Source organism: Pelobates fuscus, chromosome 7 (genome assembly GCF_036172605.1).
Source record: "Pelobates fuscus isolate aPelFus1 chromosome 7, aPelFus1.pri, whole genome shotgun sequence".
Classification (NCBI taxonomy): Eukaryota; Metazoa; Chordata; class Amphibia; order Anura; family Pelobatidae; genus Pelobates; species Pelobates fuscus.
This window is the reverse complement of record NC_086323.1, coordinates 79,266,574-79,280,213: the sequence shown is the minus strand read 5'-3', so window position 1 is coordinate 79,280,213 and position 13,640 is coordinate 79,266,574. Positions and strand designations below refer to the sequence as shown.

Sequence of the window (13,640 nt, the reverse complement as noted above, 5' to 3'; positions counted from 1 at the left end):
CAGGTAATCGCAAAACTTACTTTAGTTGGTGGGACCATCAATGCTGGATTTATAAGGAGGGCTTTGTAGTATTCTTCGCAAGGATCGTTTTTAAAGGTGATAGAGGACTTCATCCAATCTGCAGTGATTTCAAACATCAGCAAAATTAACAAATGTTGAAGAATATGAGTAGAAAAAAAAAACCCTTCCGAATTCAAAGTTTGTTTATAAAAGGTCCTTTACTTGGTTATGATTTTTTTAATTTTATTTCCTCAAATCTTGTCAATACAAGTCTATTATTATATACTTGCTCTAACAGGATGATTTACTAAAGTAAGAATTGCTGGAAATTCAATACGAATTTAATATTTAGAGGCCAAAATAGCTGAATTGGGAAGAGAAAAAAAAGCTATGCTTCCACTTATGCTACTCTAGTCCTAAATTTGAAATCTACTTTGAATTATGAGCAATTCTCACTTTAGTTAGTTTTGTTTCTTGTTGATGGCCCATGGTGTAAGCCCAGCTGAAACTTACTCTCTGGAAGTGTCTGGCTCTGCGCCGAAACCTCTCCACCGCCTTACTCTTCCTTCCCATCCTACTGCCAAATTTGATCAGAACGCCTTGACCCTAATTGAGTTCAAAAATCAATTTTATGTCAATTAAATTAAAAGGTTTGTCGATAAACTCTAGGGGACTCAACACTGCCATTAAAAGAGACAGCAAACACTTCTTTCTTGCCCAACACTAAATCCAAAGAGGGAGTCATAGTTCTCAGAGCTTCTTGCGGACATAACTACCTACACAGATCATCAGATACTTTAACCTTACTTTGAAAATAGTATATACTATATATTTTCTGCTCCCTTTATGCACCCAACACCCCAAATCCAACCTTCTGGCGTAATATTTTAGATCATCTGATTACCCACATCAAACCTAATCATAGGGTGAGATTGCAATGCCGTCCATTCCTAAGCCGTGGGCAGGAGGGGCTAGGGTGGAGCGAACTCACAACCAAATAATAATGACCACCTCAAATTTTTGACCACCAATAACTAACTAGGTATATTGCGAGCCGAACATTCATCAACTACAGACATTCGCTTCTATTCCCATATCCATCAATTCTATTCCAGAATAGACCATTTTCTGGTTTCTCCACAACTGACACACTGGATTAAATCATCCAAAACTGAATCCATATCCATGCCTCACCACACAGATATTTCTATAATTATCTTGATGCCAAACCTATCAAGACGAAATCCATTATTACGTCATGACAAATCTATAGTTGACACAAAGATTTGAAAGAATACTTAAAATTAATGAAACAGTCACGTCTACCCCTGCCTCCTTTTGAGCGTCACATAACCAGTCATAAGAAAGAATCTTATTAGCTCATCCTCACGCCTTAAGAAATATCGCATTTACCAAATCACAGGCACAAGAGCGGAGCTGAAACATTTAGAACATTTACACAAATGTATATTATCTCACTCTCAAAAAGGAAAGGGTGTATTTGAATTGTATGGTTTTACATACCAGGTCATGAGTAACGTCCACAGCTGGTATGCTAATGCACAAGTATGAACTTCAGCTTTAGCATAGCTGTGCAGACTAGGAGGGTGCCTCACAGGGCCATTTAAAGAAACACTGGTTTGTATTACTAACGCTTTAGTGTCCCTGTCCCTAGTTATGGAGGTTCCCACGATCCCCCTTTTTTTTACCCAATGTTAATTAAAAAATAAAACTTAGTTTTCTTTTCTTTTTCCATCACTGAAGCTCTTTTGGCATTGCTCACCACTCCTCTTTTGAGATGACATGGAGAAGGCATGGCCTCATCCACTATGTTCCAATCCAATTCTAAGATCTACTCATTGAATCATAGATTCCAATGGTTTCTGTGCATGGTTTGCTCACCGCTATAGTGGTCACAGAGGGTTTTAAAATGGTGACGTAATTCCCAGACTTACTATATTATGACTGTCTGAAAAAAATATTTCTCTGATTAGGATATTGTTTTATTACGATTTACATTTGTTCTGAGACTGCGGCTTTAAACAAGTCACTAGGATTTAAATCAACTCTTATAGATCAAGGCCAATAAAGTAATTGCCATTGGAACACTTTATATGTATGCTAATGATTCCTCTATGTAACATTTATCGACAGGCAGTGTTCGGTGTGCTATAACTGGATCTTACCAAACAGGCCTTCAACCCAGTTGGTCTTCTCTCTACAGTTGTCGTCATACGTTTTCATCTTTGCCATTTCAGCCTGCCGTTCAGCAAACGCCACCTAAGAGTTGTGTATATTACAAGCTTAGTCGCAAAACAGTTCAAGTGGTGATAACATTACTTAAAGGCCTGTCTCTGTTACTATGGGTATAAAGCCCTCCAGTATTCTTTTGTTGTTAGTTTATACTTTATCACGGTACACATCATGTTTTTGCACAAATGCTACTAAATTTATAGACGAGAAGAAAATAACCTGTCAAACAATTCTTCAGCACAGACATGACCATAGTCTTCAGCACAGATCTGACATAGATAATACAGGCGGGTCGGGTCTCCTGCTCTCCAGCACATGTGTTGTGCATACTCCAGTCAGAGGTGAAAGGAAGACTGAAGTCACGCTGTTCAGATGCGGGTGTACTGGCAGTAAACCCAGTGTCATAGGGGAGGGTTATCTTGCTTGATGAAGTGATTTTTGTGTATAGATCATGTTCCTGCAGTCTCACCGCTCAATTCCTCAATTCTCTTCAATTTAGGCAATAAATCATTTTAAAAAAAAATCTTTATTAAACACACTGTGTAATAAGGGAAGCAAAAACAAACAAATACAAACGGGCTCTTTTTCACAAGTAAATAAGGAGGCAGTGTGAATCACAGTCAGGGGAGGTGTGACTTGAACTATATAAACAAAACTATTTAACTCCTAGACAGCAAAAAAAAAAAAACTGAGCAGTAAAACTGCAGGGTATGATCTATACACCAAAATTACTTTGTTAAGCTAAAGTTGTTTAAGTGTACAGGCTCTCTCGTAATACACATGGTGAGAACCATTTCAATGGATTGTATGGAGGGAGCATGTGCGCACATAGCGTGCAAGAACTTGGAGAGGGACTACTTACTCCCGGTATTGGGAGTAACAATAGCTGCACTTATTCTTGCAAATTGCTGCAGATCTAATGAGCATAATGAAATGAGACAGAAACTGAGAGCTCCGTGCACCATAACCTATGAATAGAGGTAGTGAAGGTGCCGTAAAGCACTTTATTTTTATGGATTTATTTTAGATAGCTCTTTTTATTTTGGACTTTGACCCGACTAATATGTTAAAAATGTGACTGTGCATTAGCCCTAGTAACCCAAGTTTACAGTCACCTTATCTAGTGTCACTTTGATACTTATGCATTTGTGTACTGATGGGAATATTTCCATTTTGTACTAACCTTATACAAGTACAGCCAGTTCCATCCAAAGCTGATTATAATGCTCAGAATACAGATTCGCTTGATCTGTGTATACCATCCTATGTGTGTCCACAGCTCCGTAGCTATCATTGAAACTACACACAGCAAACACAGAAGAATCTGCAGAAGAAGAATATTTCATCAATATAACATTTAGAATTTGCTGAGGAGAGGAGAACACTAACCAACACTCTGTCCTTGATATAACATCTTTCCTATTCGCTCTAAAATTTACTAGTTCATTTCACAGCCTTAAATTCACATTTTGTCTCAATTTAATTTCTCTCCAGTCAGTAAGCTAGTAGGAATGGGGCCTGGTGACCATTCCAATCAGACGTGCTTTTAGAGAGCTCTTCATAAACTTTCCACTTCCAGAGTCTAAGGTGCATTAGTTAGGTAAACCCTGCACTTCCAGGGAGTACTTACCTACTCCTGTACCCTTAGGTGCTCTCCCTTGGTGATTTTCATGAAAGTTTAATTCTCTGACACAGCAACCCAAAGTTTGGCCTGTGAGGTCTGGCATGCTCAGAGGACAGGAGATACAGATATGCAACTTAGTTGCTGGTGTGGGATGCACTGGGACTATCATGTAGTGTTTTAACTGCAGAAGAACTATCAGAGATTCTCCCTACAATCAGGAATAGTCTAAAGATATTTATCTTAAATCTCCAGCCGTCGGACTCCGTTCTTCAGCACTATATACTTGCCTTTTTCCTTCATCATCTTATCCATAGGTTATGCCCTCACCTGCCATGTCGTGGGTGGGAGTATATCTACTAAACAGTGGACAGCCAGTTCCCCACGGTTGGGCATTGAAAGGGGGACTTTAAATTAAGGTTGGGTGGGTGCACATCCTCTGTATCTCCCCCCATTCATTCTAATGCCCCATGCCCAGTAGGTGAGTGGGTAGGGGCTAGATATTAAATAGAAGTGGACCTAGTGTGCCCATCCTCCCATGCCCACCAATGAGCAGCAGGTGGGGGGCTAATGAAATATATGGGGGGTGGGGACAGTGATATGCTCCCCAAGCCCCTTGCCATCCATTAAAATAAACTAAATAGTGAAGTGGTCTCATAAATAATACCTGTTAAATAAATTAAAATGTATACTTCCCATCAGACTTTTTTTACATTTTTTTATGATTCAGCCCTAGAAACGACTAAAGTAAAATCCTGATTTGCAAACAACATGATGGAAAAAAAATTAATAAATTAAAAAGATGGTGCAACGGGAGCCTGACCTCCGAGCAAGCTGGACGCAGCAAGCCGGAGCTCCTGACCAACTGGCTTACATAAACGCTTAAATACGGCAAAAAACTACTGGAATTAAAGCCTCACACTCTCCTCAGGACGGGGGATCCCAGACAAGCAGACTGATACCAAAATCGGGTGTATTTTTTTGTTGAATACCTGAGATCCCTGCTGCGGCCTACCCGGAGCGGAGCTGAGTGGTAGCTGAGCAGATCCTCTCGTGCTCTGGTAACGGAGCCTGCAGCACTCCTACCCCCCCCCCCCCCTCTGGACCGGTGGGGGTTATCCCGGTCCCCCTCAAGCGACCTAAAGACTCAGTCTACACCTACCCACAGCGCTAGGCCATGCGCCCTTGATTGGGGATCCAAAATGGCGGAGCTTTGCCCCTTGAAGCCGCATGGCGAGGGCCTCAAGCGAGAGGTAATGCAAGATCCCTCAGCAGACTCCGTGAGGAGAATCGATGAGATCTTTCGGAATTTTTGGGTGAAACTGCAGCGCAGACTCTCCTCCACCAACGCTGACAACGAACAAGGGGAGAAGGGAGCCTGGCGACAGCAGAGGAGGGTGCCGGAGGCGAGACCCACACAGAGGGGAAAAAACCCTAACCTATCAAAGCAGACAGTTGTGAAGCCCAGTGCGCGCTGCCTACCCAAGCTGAAAGCAGAGGAGGACGCGCACCACAGGCTCCAAGCGAGGAGGCGACGGGCTGCAAAACAGCGCTTGAGAACTGAAAGACCGACCTACAAAGACCGGCACCCTATACCCCTAGAGACAAGCCTGAAACCTGCCAGATCACAGCCCACGGTGCAACCAACACCGGCTAGCCCTGTGCAACAGCAGAAACAGACCACCCACCCAACAGGCACCTGCTCAAGTCCCAGATGGCCCAGAATTCGTCCCAAGCATCCGGGGCAGAAGGCCAAAGGAGGACAGACCCTTAGACACGGCCCGCAAGCACAAGGGAAAAGGGAAGAAACCCTCTGCAAGAAGACCTTACCATTTCCCGAACAGACCGGGGAGGTGAACTCCAGCGGAACCCCTACAGCACTGGCAGTGCCCGATGGACTCAGCAACAACTTACGTGCTGTGCCCCACACAGGAATCGGGTGAAGTACCTATGACAGAGAAACTGCCTGATACCAAGATGCCAAACACCTGACACTCCGACGTAATATAAACATATGAGACTTATGTGATTGCTATAACTCTATGCTGACAGTTAATATACCCTGCAATGATGCTTAACCGTTCTCTTCATGCTGACTCACAATGCTATAATATCTCATGATCGCTAAGTTAAGGTACTCTACCCAAATAGTTTAAGCATGTACCAAACTGTTTCTCCGTTTTATGAGCCTAATCATTAGACTAAGCATATCCCCTTAAAATTTAAGCTAGACGGTTTAATGTTATGTTGTATGCATTTTAGTCATGTGTTCACTCTCACTACAGACGCTAGAAAACCTTGGTAATTACTGTGATAAACTAATGGTTAAGCAGCCTACTCTGATACCCAGTCATGACTATTGTGCCTCCTAGGCAAACTCACTATGTGCTCTTAGAAAGCTGCAAAAGCTTGTTTCAGCATCCTACATTACACTCGGCCTGCCTTAGACTGAATTGATGCCTAGCTCAGCCTGATAATATGAGCTTTGAGGTTCATCCTCATTAATCTCCAGCAATAGTTGTACCCAACTTGTATTACCGTGTTTATAGAATATAAAAATGTGACAGTCTTTCCATGGGATTATATAATAAGCGACGCTAACACTTATGTTTTGTTTTATACAGTACTAATTCCCTTTACTTTGTAAGCTGAAAATTTAATGTCACAATCCTAAATAGCATGATTTAAGCCTGTTCATAATTATAAAATAGTGCATTGTACTACCATACCCTAATGCTTTCCATGTTACACACTCTCTGTTTTGAATATGCATGTGGATTGCCTTTGGGGTACCACGTGCCTGAATGTTACCACCATATGCACTGCAAAAATAAAGAATAAAAAAAAAAAAAAAAAAAAGATGGTGCAACAAACAAAATAGATCCATGCTCTCCCGCACAGGGTATGGAGTCTGCACAGCATGAATTTCAAGGCTAAAGAAGCCTTTACAAATGCTTTACCACGTTTTCTCAGCGCTCAGAAGGCAAGTTTCTCTTCCCTATAGTCTTGCCATGTCAATATAGCAATCGGACAGGAATTGAAGCATTCAGGCTGTTTTGCAAAATATGGTCATTGTTAAATACTGTGAATAATGTATGGATTTTGTAGTCCAAATGGCTCCATACACAGTAGGATGGTTTTGCCCCATTTGATATGGGGCCATTGGAAGGTGAGTGAATAACTCTGTAAGACTTGGTCAATGAGCCTCACCAAAATTATAATTATGATTTTTAGAGAGTAAGTGCCACTTCTAAGATTTTAGCACAACCAAATGGCAAACTAAAAGTAACCTATTGGTGGTGCCAATGTTTTTTTGGTTTTTTTTTTAAATGCAAAGATTTCTTTATATTTTAAATTTGCATTGTTGGCACAGCAGGCAGAGCAATATAATTAGTTAACCTTTGCAGTGACATAACCATGCTGAATGTCCATGTACATCACTGATGGAGAAAAACAGGATGTCAGAAGTGCCGAGGCAAGTACTTTTACCAACCTCTGCTACTTTATTCACTCCACTAAATTTTGCAATAACATTTACTAGGGTGGGTGAACAAGGAACTATATTTCTCCCCTTTTTATTGTTTAGGTGTTTATTATTGGTTTCTCTCTTCAACATGTTGTTATGGGTTACATACAAGCTACAGGAAGGTACTAGTTGCATCTATCATTTTTTTTTCTACTGATATCTTTCAAGACAGTATGTCTTTATAAATCAAATTCTTCTGCAGAAAGAAGCATACCATGAAAAGAGTGAATGCGTCCACACCAACGTAATCCTCAAATTCCCACCTCCATTCTTCCTCATTGTGAGGCTTGAAGTTAACCAGGGTCCTACTCAATGCCTCATCCAAAGCCCCAACGCTCCAGTCAGCGTCATTAAGGAACTTCTCAATCTCTGCGAACATATGCCTTGTTAAGAACACTTCTGCATCATAATGGACCTCTGGGTTTGCCTCATCTGGCTGAGATAAAAACAATAAGTAAGTCTAACAAGGTAAATAATAATGTAAACAAATAGTAAATACGGATTGTGGAGTGAAAACTTTAAATGGCAATGATACGTTAAGATCCATGGGCTACACTGCCCTCATCGCGCTTACATATTTATTATCCTTGAAATGGTAATGGTTTCATTAGCTAAACCCCAACCTAATTATGTTCTCCAAAGCCACGGACATTTTCAATCTTCATCTCCTGGTACACCATCTACCAGGAGCCCAAGTCAGTGTTGTACTTTTGTCGAAAACAGATGTCTGGGCAAATACAGGAAGTCCAAAATGCAGGCTTTATTGAAGTGAAATGCCAATGATGTTTTGGCTCACACAAGAACATTTATCAAAAATGTGTGAGCTGAAACATTGCCATTTCCCATAAAGTCTGCACGTTGAACATACTGTATATGCCTGGACATTTGTTTTCTACATATGGTATGCTTCAAGGTATTGGTAATCTTCCTGTTCTGTGTGGCACCATAGTGTTGGTCCTTTAATAGGTGTGTACTGCTCCTTTTTTGGATTTTGGAAGGGTTTTACTTTTGGGCACACATGAGAGTACAACACATATCTATGTAGGATCTAACAAGACCGTATGAAACAAGAAATACTAGAGAGGATGTCTATGATGGTAAATTGCACTCTCTGAAGAAAGTGCCATTTTAATAGGAATTTCACATGGCAAGTAGAAAACCCTAAACTTTCAGAATATATTTTACATGTTTAAAAAGACACTCCCAGACCCCTAAAACACTATAACTTGCTGAAAACTTTTAGATGTGAAAAGTGTGTCCTAATTTTTTCCATTTTACAAAAAAAGTGCAGATTTGAATAGAAATTGACACTTTTATAAATCAACCTGGTTACACCCTGCTTTCTCAGACAACAGGTCCTGTTACTTTTTGCTTTGTTTAGCACTGTGGAGCTAAACTCAAGAGTCCGTTAATTTCCCAGAGCATCTGCCTTGCAGTGCTTTCCATTAGAAAGTCTCATTGGACAACCACAGAACTTACTGCGAAGGGCTTGCAAAGACTATAAACAAGAGATCAGAAGCTTTTGCAAGTTTCATATCTACCCCAATGGAAAAAAAAAAAGCATAATTAAAAGTAAACATGGATTTATTAGTAGGCAGTAATGTGGGGTGATTTGATATGTAGACTGCAAGTTTTAGCACAATAGCGGATTCACTCAAAACACACTGTTTAATTAACACTACTTGCCTTAGACAATTCTGAGAACATGCATTATGAACTTACCAAACCCAACTGCCGAACCTCACCCAAAATCTTTAGCAGGTATCGTCTGAAAATAGGGTTACTACCGCACTGAGAACCTTTTTCTTGAGCTTTCTTTTTGTATTCCTCCATCTATAGGACACATTTTGTTAAGAAACATTTCTCATACTAAAGTTGTCGACAAGCTAGTCATCAAGTAGTACGATCCTTTATCCTCAAAATTGAATGTTTCTTGTGTCATCTTATGGTACATAAACGCATATAAAGAGTATCAGACATGATGTAGGGGTGTGCTCGCAAATACACTAATACAGGGCTGATTTGCCATCCTCTCCTCGATTTAAGTACCTACCAGCAATTTTGCTATTCCTGGTTTATAATAAAGAGGAGGAGAATTGATTGTATAAAGTCTAGCTAACTTATTCAAATTAGGGTCCTTAATAGAATGAACATGTTGTGTAATAGTGCATCTTTGGCAGGTTTTCCTACATAACATAGTTTAAAATAAACATCAGCAGAATTTATTGTATAATAGGCTAGTAAACACAAGCAAGAACACAAATATGATGCATCAATGGATGAGCGAAAACATGAACTAGCAGTTTATTGGAAATCACACCATTGAAAGGGACCGAAGGATTGTCCACATAGTACAATAAAGGTTCTTTGCTTTAATTTCTGTAATGTAAAAGATAATAAAAAAAAACATGTAAATTATTTGACTACATACCAGTCAAGGCTTACCTGAACTTTCAGATTTTCAAATCTTTCCACATATTCCTTCACTTGGGATTGGCAGTCAGTCTGCACATTTCTCGAAGAGACACTTTTTACAGAAGTCTGCTCTGTAGAGCCCTGGGAAAAGAAGCATATATCTAAGTTTTTACTGTAAACTCAAAGTTTGAACAAATTTAGAGACTTTTGAAGAGTTGTGCCAAATCAACCGAGATTCTGTTTATCACGTAGCCGTTTCAACTACTGGTGGGTTCCAAACTAGCTGTATTTTATGGAATCACATAATAATTGAATGCAACCTTACTTCTGCCATTGAACAATCCAAACCAAAGGATTAAACAAACAAGCAAGAAAAAAAGTTATCACTCAATGAATAGCTTTGGGAAAAAATTAGAATTACCGTAGTTACATTTCAAATTGTATCCTTATGGTTTAGCATGCAAAATTGGAAGTGACTTGCACTGAATGGAGGGGACAATGGACTTCCCCCTGTTGGACCCCATTCCTCTTTACCTCATTGCATCACCCATTCCTCCTCCCCGTGATACACTTCTCCATCACTCTGGGCCACCTCCTCTACAGATCCAGGTTACAATGACTGCACACACTATCGGCCCATACTTAAACCTGAGTCACGTCTGGTTTACATTAAACCGTATCCTCTACCACAAGAAAAGGAATGGGGAATTGATATGGTCATGAGTAAGAGTATAATCTCTCCCACCCATTCCCCATAGAACACGCTCATTAATCCAGTCCCTAAAAATGGCAAATCGGAGTATAGATTTACACAAGATTTAAGGGCATTAAATTCTCTAGTGAAGTCTCAGTGTTTTGAATTTACCAGAAATTTTGTTCACCAGAGTCACTGAAGTGTGTTCATCTGTTTGGATTCATTCGGCGTGTTTCATCCGCTTTTGGGACTTTAGCTGCACAAGATCCTGGGGATAGTATATCTATGCCAGAGAAGTGGCCCCCTGGTGGGCAATGCGTATATAGCACAATTGCTTTTGTACATTTGGTAGGTTGACACTTTTTTTGTTATATTAAATAATACACTATGACATTGCTATCTCTTTATGTTTTTCTCGTTATATGATCCACTATATACAAATTTTGAGAGTGCCCTGAACAGAATCTTAAAGCCTTTTAAAAGGTAATAATATTCTTTTTCACATACCGGTAATTGTGAATTTGCACAGTGCACTTTATGTGCCCCAAAGACAATGTTTTGCTTTATTAAACATTTGTCTGTAACTATTGGAGGTGGTTCTGTCATTTAGGCTGCACTATTGCACTTTTTCAAGGTGAAATTTTAATATTTTGCGGGTATCAATACTTACAGTTATCAATTTAGCAAATGGCTGGAGGCCTTTCTTTGTAAATTTTGTAACTTGTTGTTCAGGCCCTATGCAAGGACATCATGCCTAGGTTTGGATGGCGATTCATATAAACAGCGACAGGGGAACCCCCTTTACCTCGCAGCTAACACAACACATTGGTAAAATGTTATGCATTGACTGTAAAATTCCTCATCCCCTACCCTCAAACTTCTAGAAAGAACCCAAAGAACCATAAAATGCAACCTGAGAAAGGGCACAAATAGCACATTCCATAACTGGCCTGACCACCTTCAGGCTTTATTAGCTGAAATACGAATGACCCCTAATAAAACTACTGGTCTATCACTTTTTGAGATACTGATGGGTAGGCTTTTTCCAACCCCATGGGCAAGCAAAGGACCACAGCGTAATGTTGCTAATATGGTAAATAGATTGAATGGCTTTTACAGTGATGTATCACTGTCTCTCCCACTTCCAGGTGAAGAACCAACCCACCCATTCAAGCAATTAGACAGAGTTCTGATAAAAAGGCTGAAGAAGAAACCAACCGATACACCATTCAAATCCCTTAGCATGGTGGTAGCAGTTACTAGGACTGCGGTACTCAAGGACGGCAGCCCAACATGGATTCACGCTGGCAGAATAAAGTACACCCCAGCCGAGGGGCACTGTGGCCCATCAGCAGAAACAACCACAAAGATCAGAGAAACAAGGTATTTCCTGGAGGGTATTTCCTGCAGTAGTTGTGTGTTCTTTAATATTATTGCTCATGGCTGTGACACCAGGAGGTCCCCTCAACCACCCCCTAAAAATGGCTACATAAACAGAAACAAAAAGTGGTTTAACTCCTAAATGGCAGTGAAACTTCAGAGGCATGGTCTCTACACTAAAAGGAACACTGTAGTCACCAAAACAACTTTAGCTTAATGAAGCAGTTTTTGTGTATAGCTTATGCCTCTGAATTTTCACTGCTCAATTCACTGCCATTCAGGAGTTAAATCACTTATTTCTGTGTGTGCAGCCCTAGCCACACCTCCCTGGCTGTGACTGACACAGCCTGCATGAAAACACATTGGTTTTATTTTCAAACAGATGTTACTCACTTTCAATGTGTTTATCTCCTGATCTGTAAAATTAAGCTTTAATTACATACAGGACAGGACTCCTGTAGGGTCTAGCAATCTATCAACTAAGCAGGAGATAAGTAATTCTAAATTAAACAGAATTTGCAATAAAGGTAGTGTAAACATTAGATGTATTTTGTGCAAGTCACGTGCAGGGAGATGTGCCTTGAGCTGCATAAACAAAGTGATTTAACTCCTAAATGGGAGATGTGACAGACCCCTTTTGGAGTAATAGATCCCATCTCAGAGAATTGCCGTTGTATTTGGATTATTGTGGATTTCGGGTACTTGTGGATCCGTACGGTACACGCAGCCACGTGGAGAGAACAATGGGTCGCGGCCATTTTGACCGCATGAACTAATGACCGAACACTCACGAACTTTCCACACAACGAATTTCAACCTTACCGGTAACGTACGCCCATGCTGGTCGACAGATCCAAAGTACCGAACTAGAGACACCAGATCCAAGAGAGAATTTTCGTTTATGTTATATGGTTCCGGAGTAAATGGTGCAAACGTGTATCTAGCGAACGGCCCAACCGATCTAGGGGATTTTCACGTATATTGTTCCCTTAGATCTCCGTTCCCTAATACACGTAGTACAGTGCATGTTCGTTATATATTGTGTGTGTTATTAAACGTGTAATAATCGTGAAATATTCTGCCCGGTACAGTGGGAGTGACTCCCACTGTAAATGTATTATCTCCTCCGGATACGGGGAGGAGTTGTTGTACGGCATAAAAGCCCGAGTTGCAGAATAAAGATGATTCCTACTTTGACCCTCAACACAGAGTCTCGTCTCGTGCTTGGAGGGGATGGCTATTATGCGGATTCGTATTTGCTGGGAACCTGTTATGCTTTAGCTGACTTCATCTTGGGGGGGGGAAAGGACACCTTCTCAGCGGCGTAACCCCCTACTACACCGGGGTGCCGCTACAATTGGTGGCAGCGGTGGGATCGTTCTTTCACCCCAGAGGGACAGCTACTGAGAGCAATCAGGATGGAGGCCTACTACGGAAGGTTGAAACGATCTACCCTAAAAGACTTGTTGGAGAGCCGTGGTCGTTCGGCTAGCAACAAAAAGAAAAGAGACATTTTGGCAGAATTGGTCGCATTGGACTTAGCTGAACAGAATGGCGAACTGGGTGTCGAACCAAACCCAGAAGCGGAGATCGCATTGGTCCGAACCCCGGAAGACGAACGATTCGACCACGAGGTGAGGGTAAGGCTGGCTCACTACGGACCAAACCCCTCACCTAGGATCGTGACTCAAGTAATTGTGGCGGTCGATGCCAACCGGCGCCAGACTTCAACCAGCGCCAGTCCAATTGCT

General features: G+C 41.0%; 1 protein-coding gene across 2 annotated transcripts in view; it reads right to left on the bottom strand.

Moving 5' to 3' along the window:
• LOC134567953 (chloride channel CLIC-like protein 1) overlaps nt 1-13,640 on the bottom strand; it is a 144,202-nt gene that overhangs the window by 98,437 nt on the left and 32,125 nt on the right. For both annotated transcript variants that reach the window (XM_063426125.1, XM_063426126.1), the window contains exons 4-9: nt 9,846-9,956; nt 9,123-9,233; nt 7,615-7,836; nt 3,437-3,577; nt 2,187-2,280; nt 21-118 (exon numbers count right to left, since the gene is read on the bottom strand). In XM_063426125.1, coding sequence (XP_063282195.1) covers nt 21-118; nt 2,187-2,280; nt 3,437-3,577; nt 7,615-7,836; nt 9,123-9,233; nt 9,846-9,956 — 777 coding nt within the window. The remainder of the gene's footprint in view (nt 1-20; nt 119-2,186; nt 2,281-3,436; nt 3,578-7,614; nt 7,837-9,122; nt 9,234-9,845; nt 9,957-13,640) is intronic.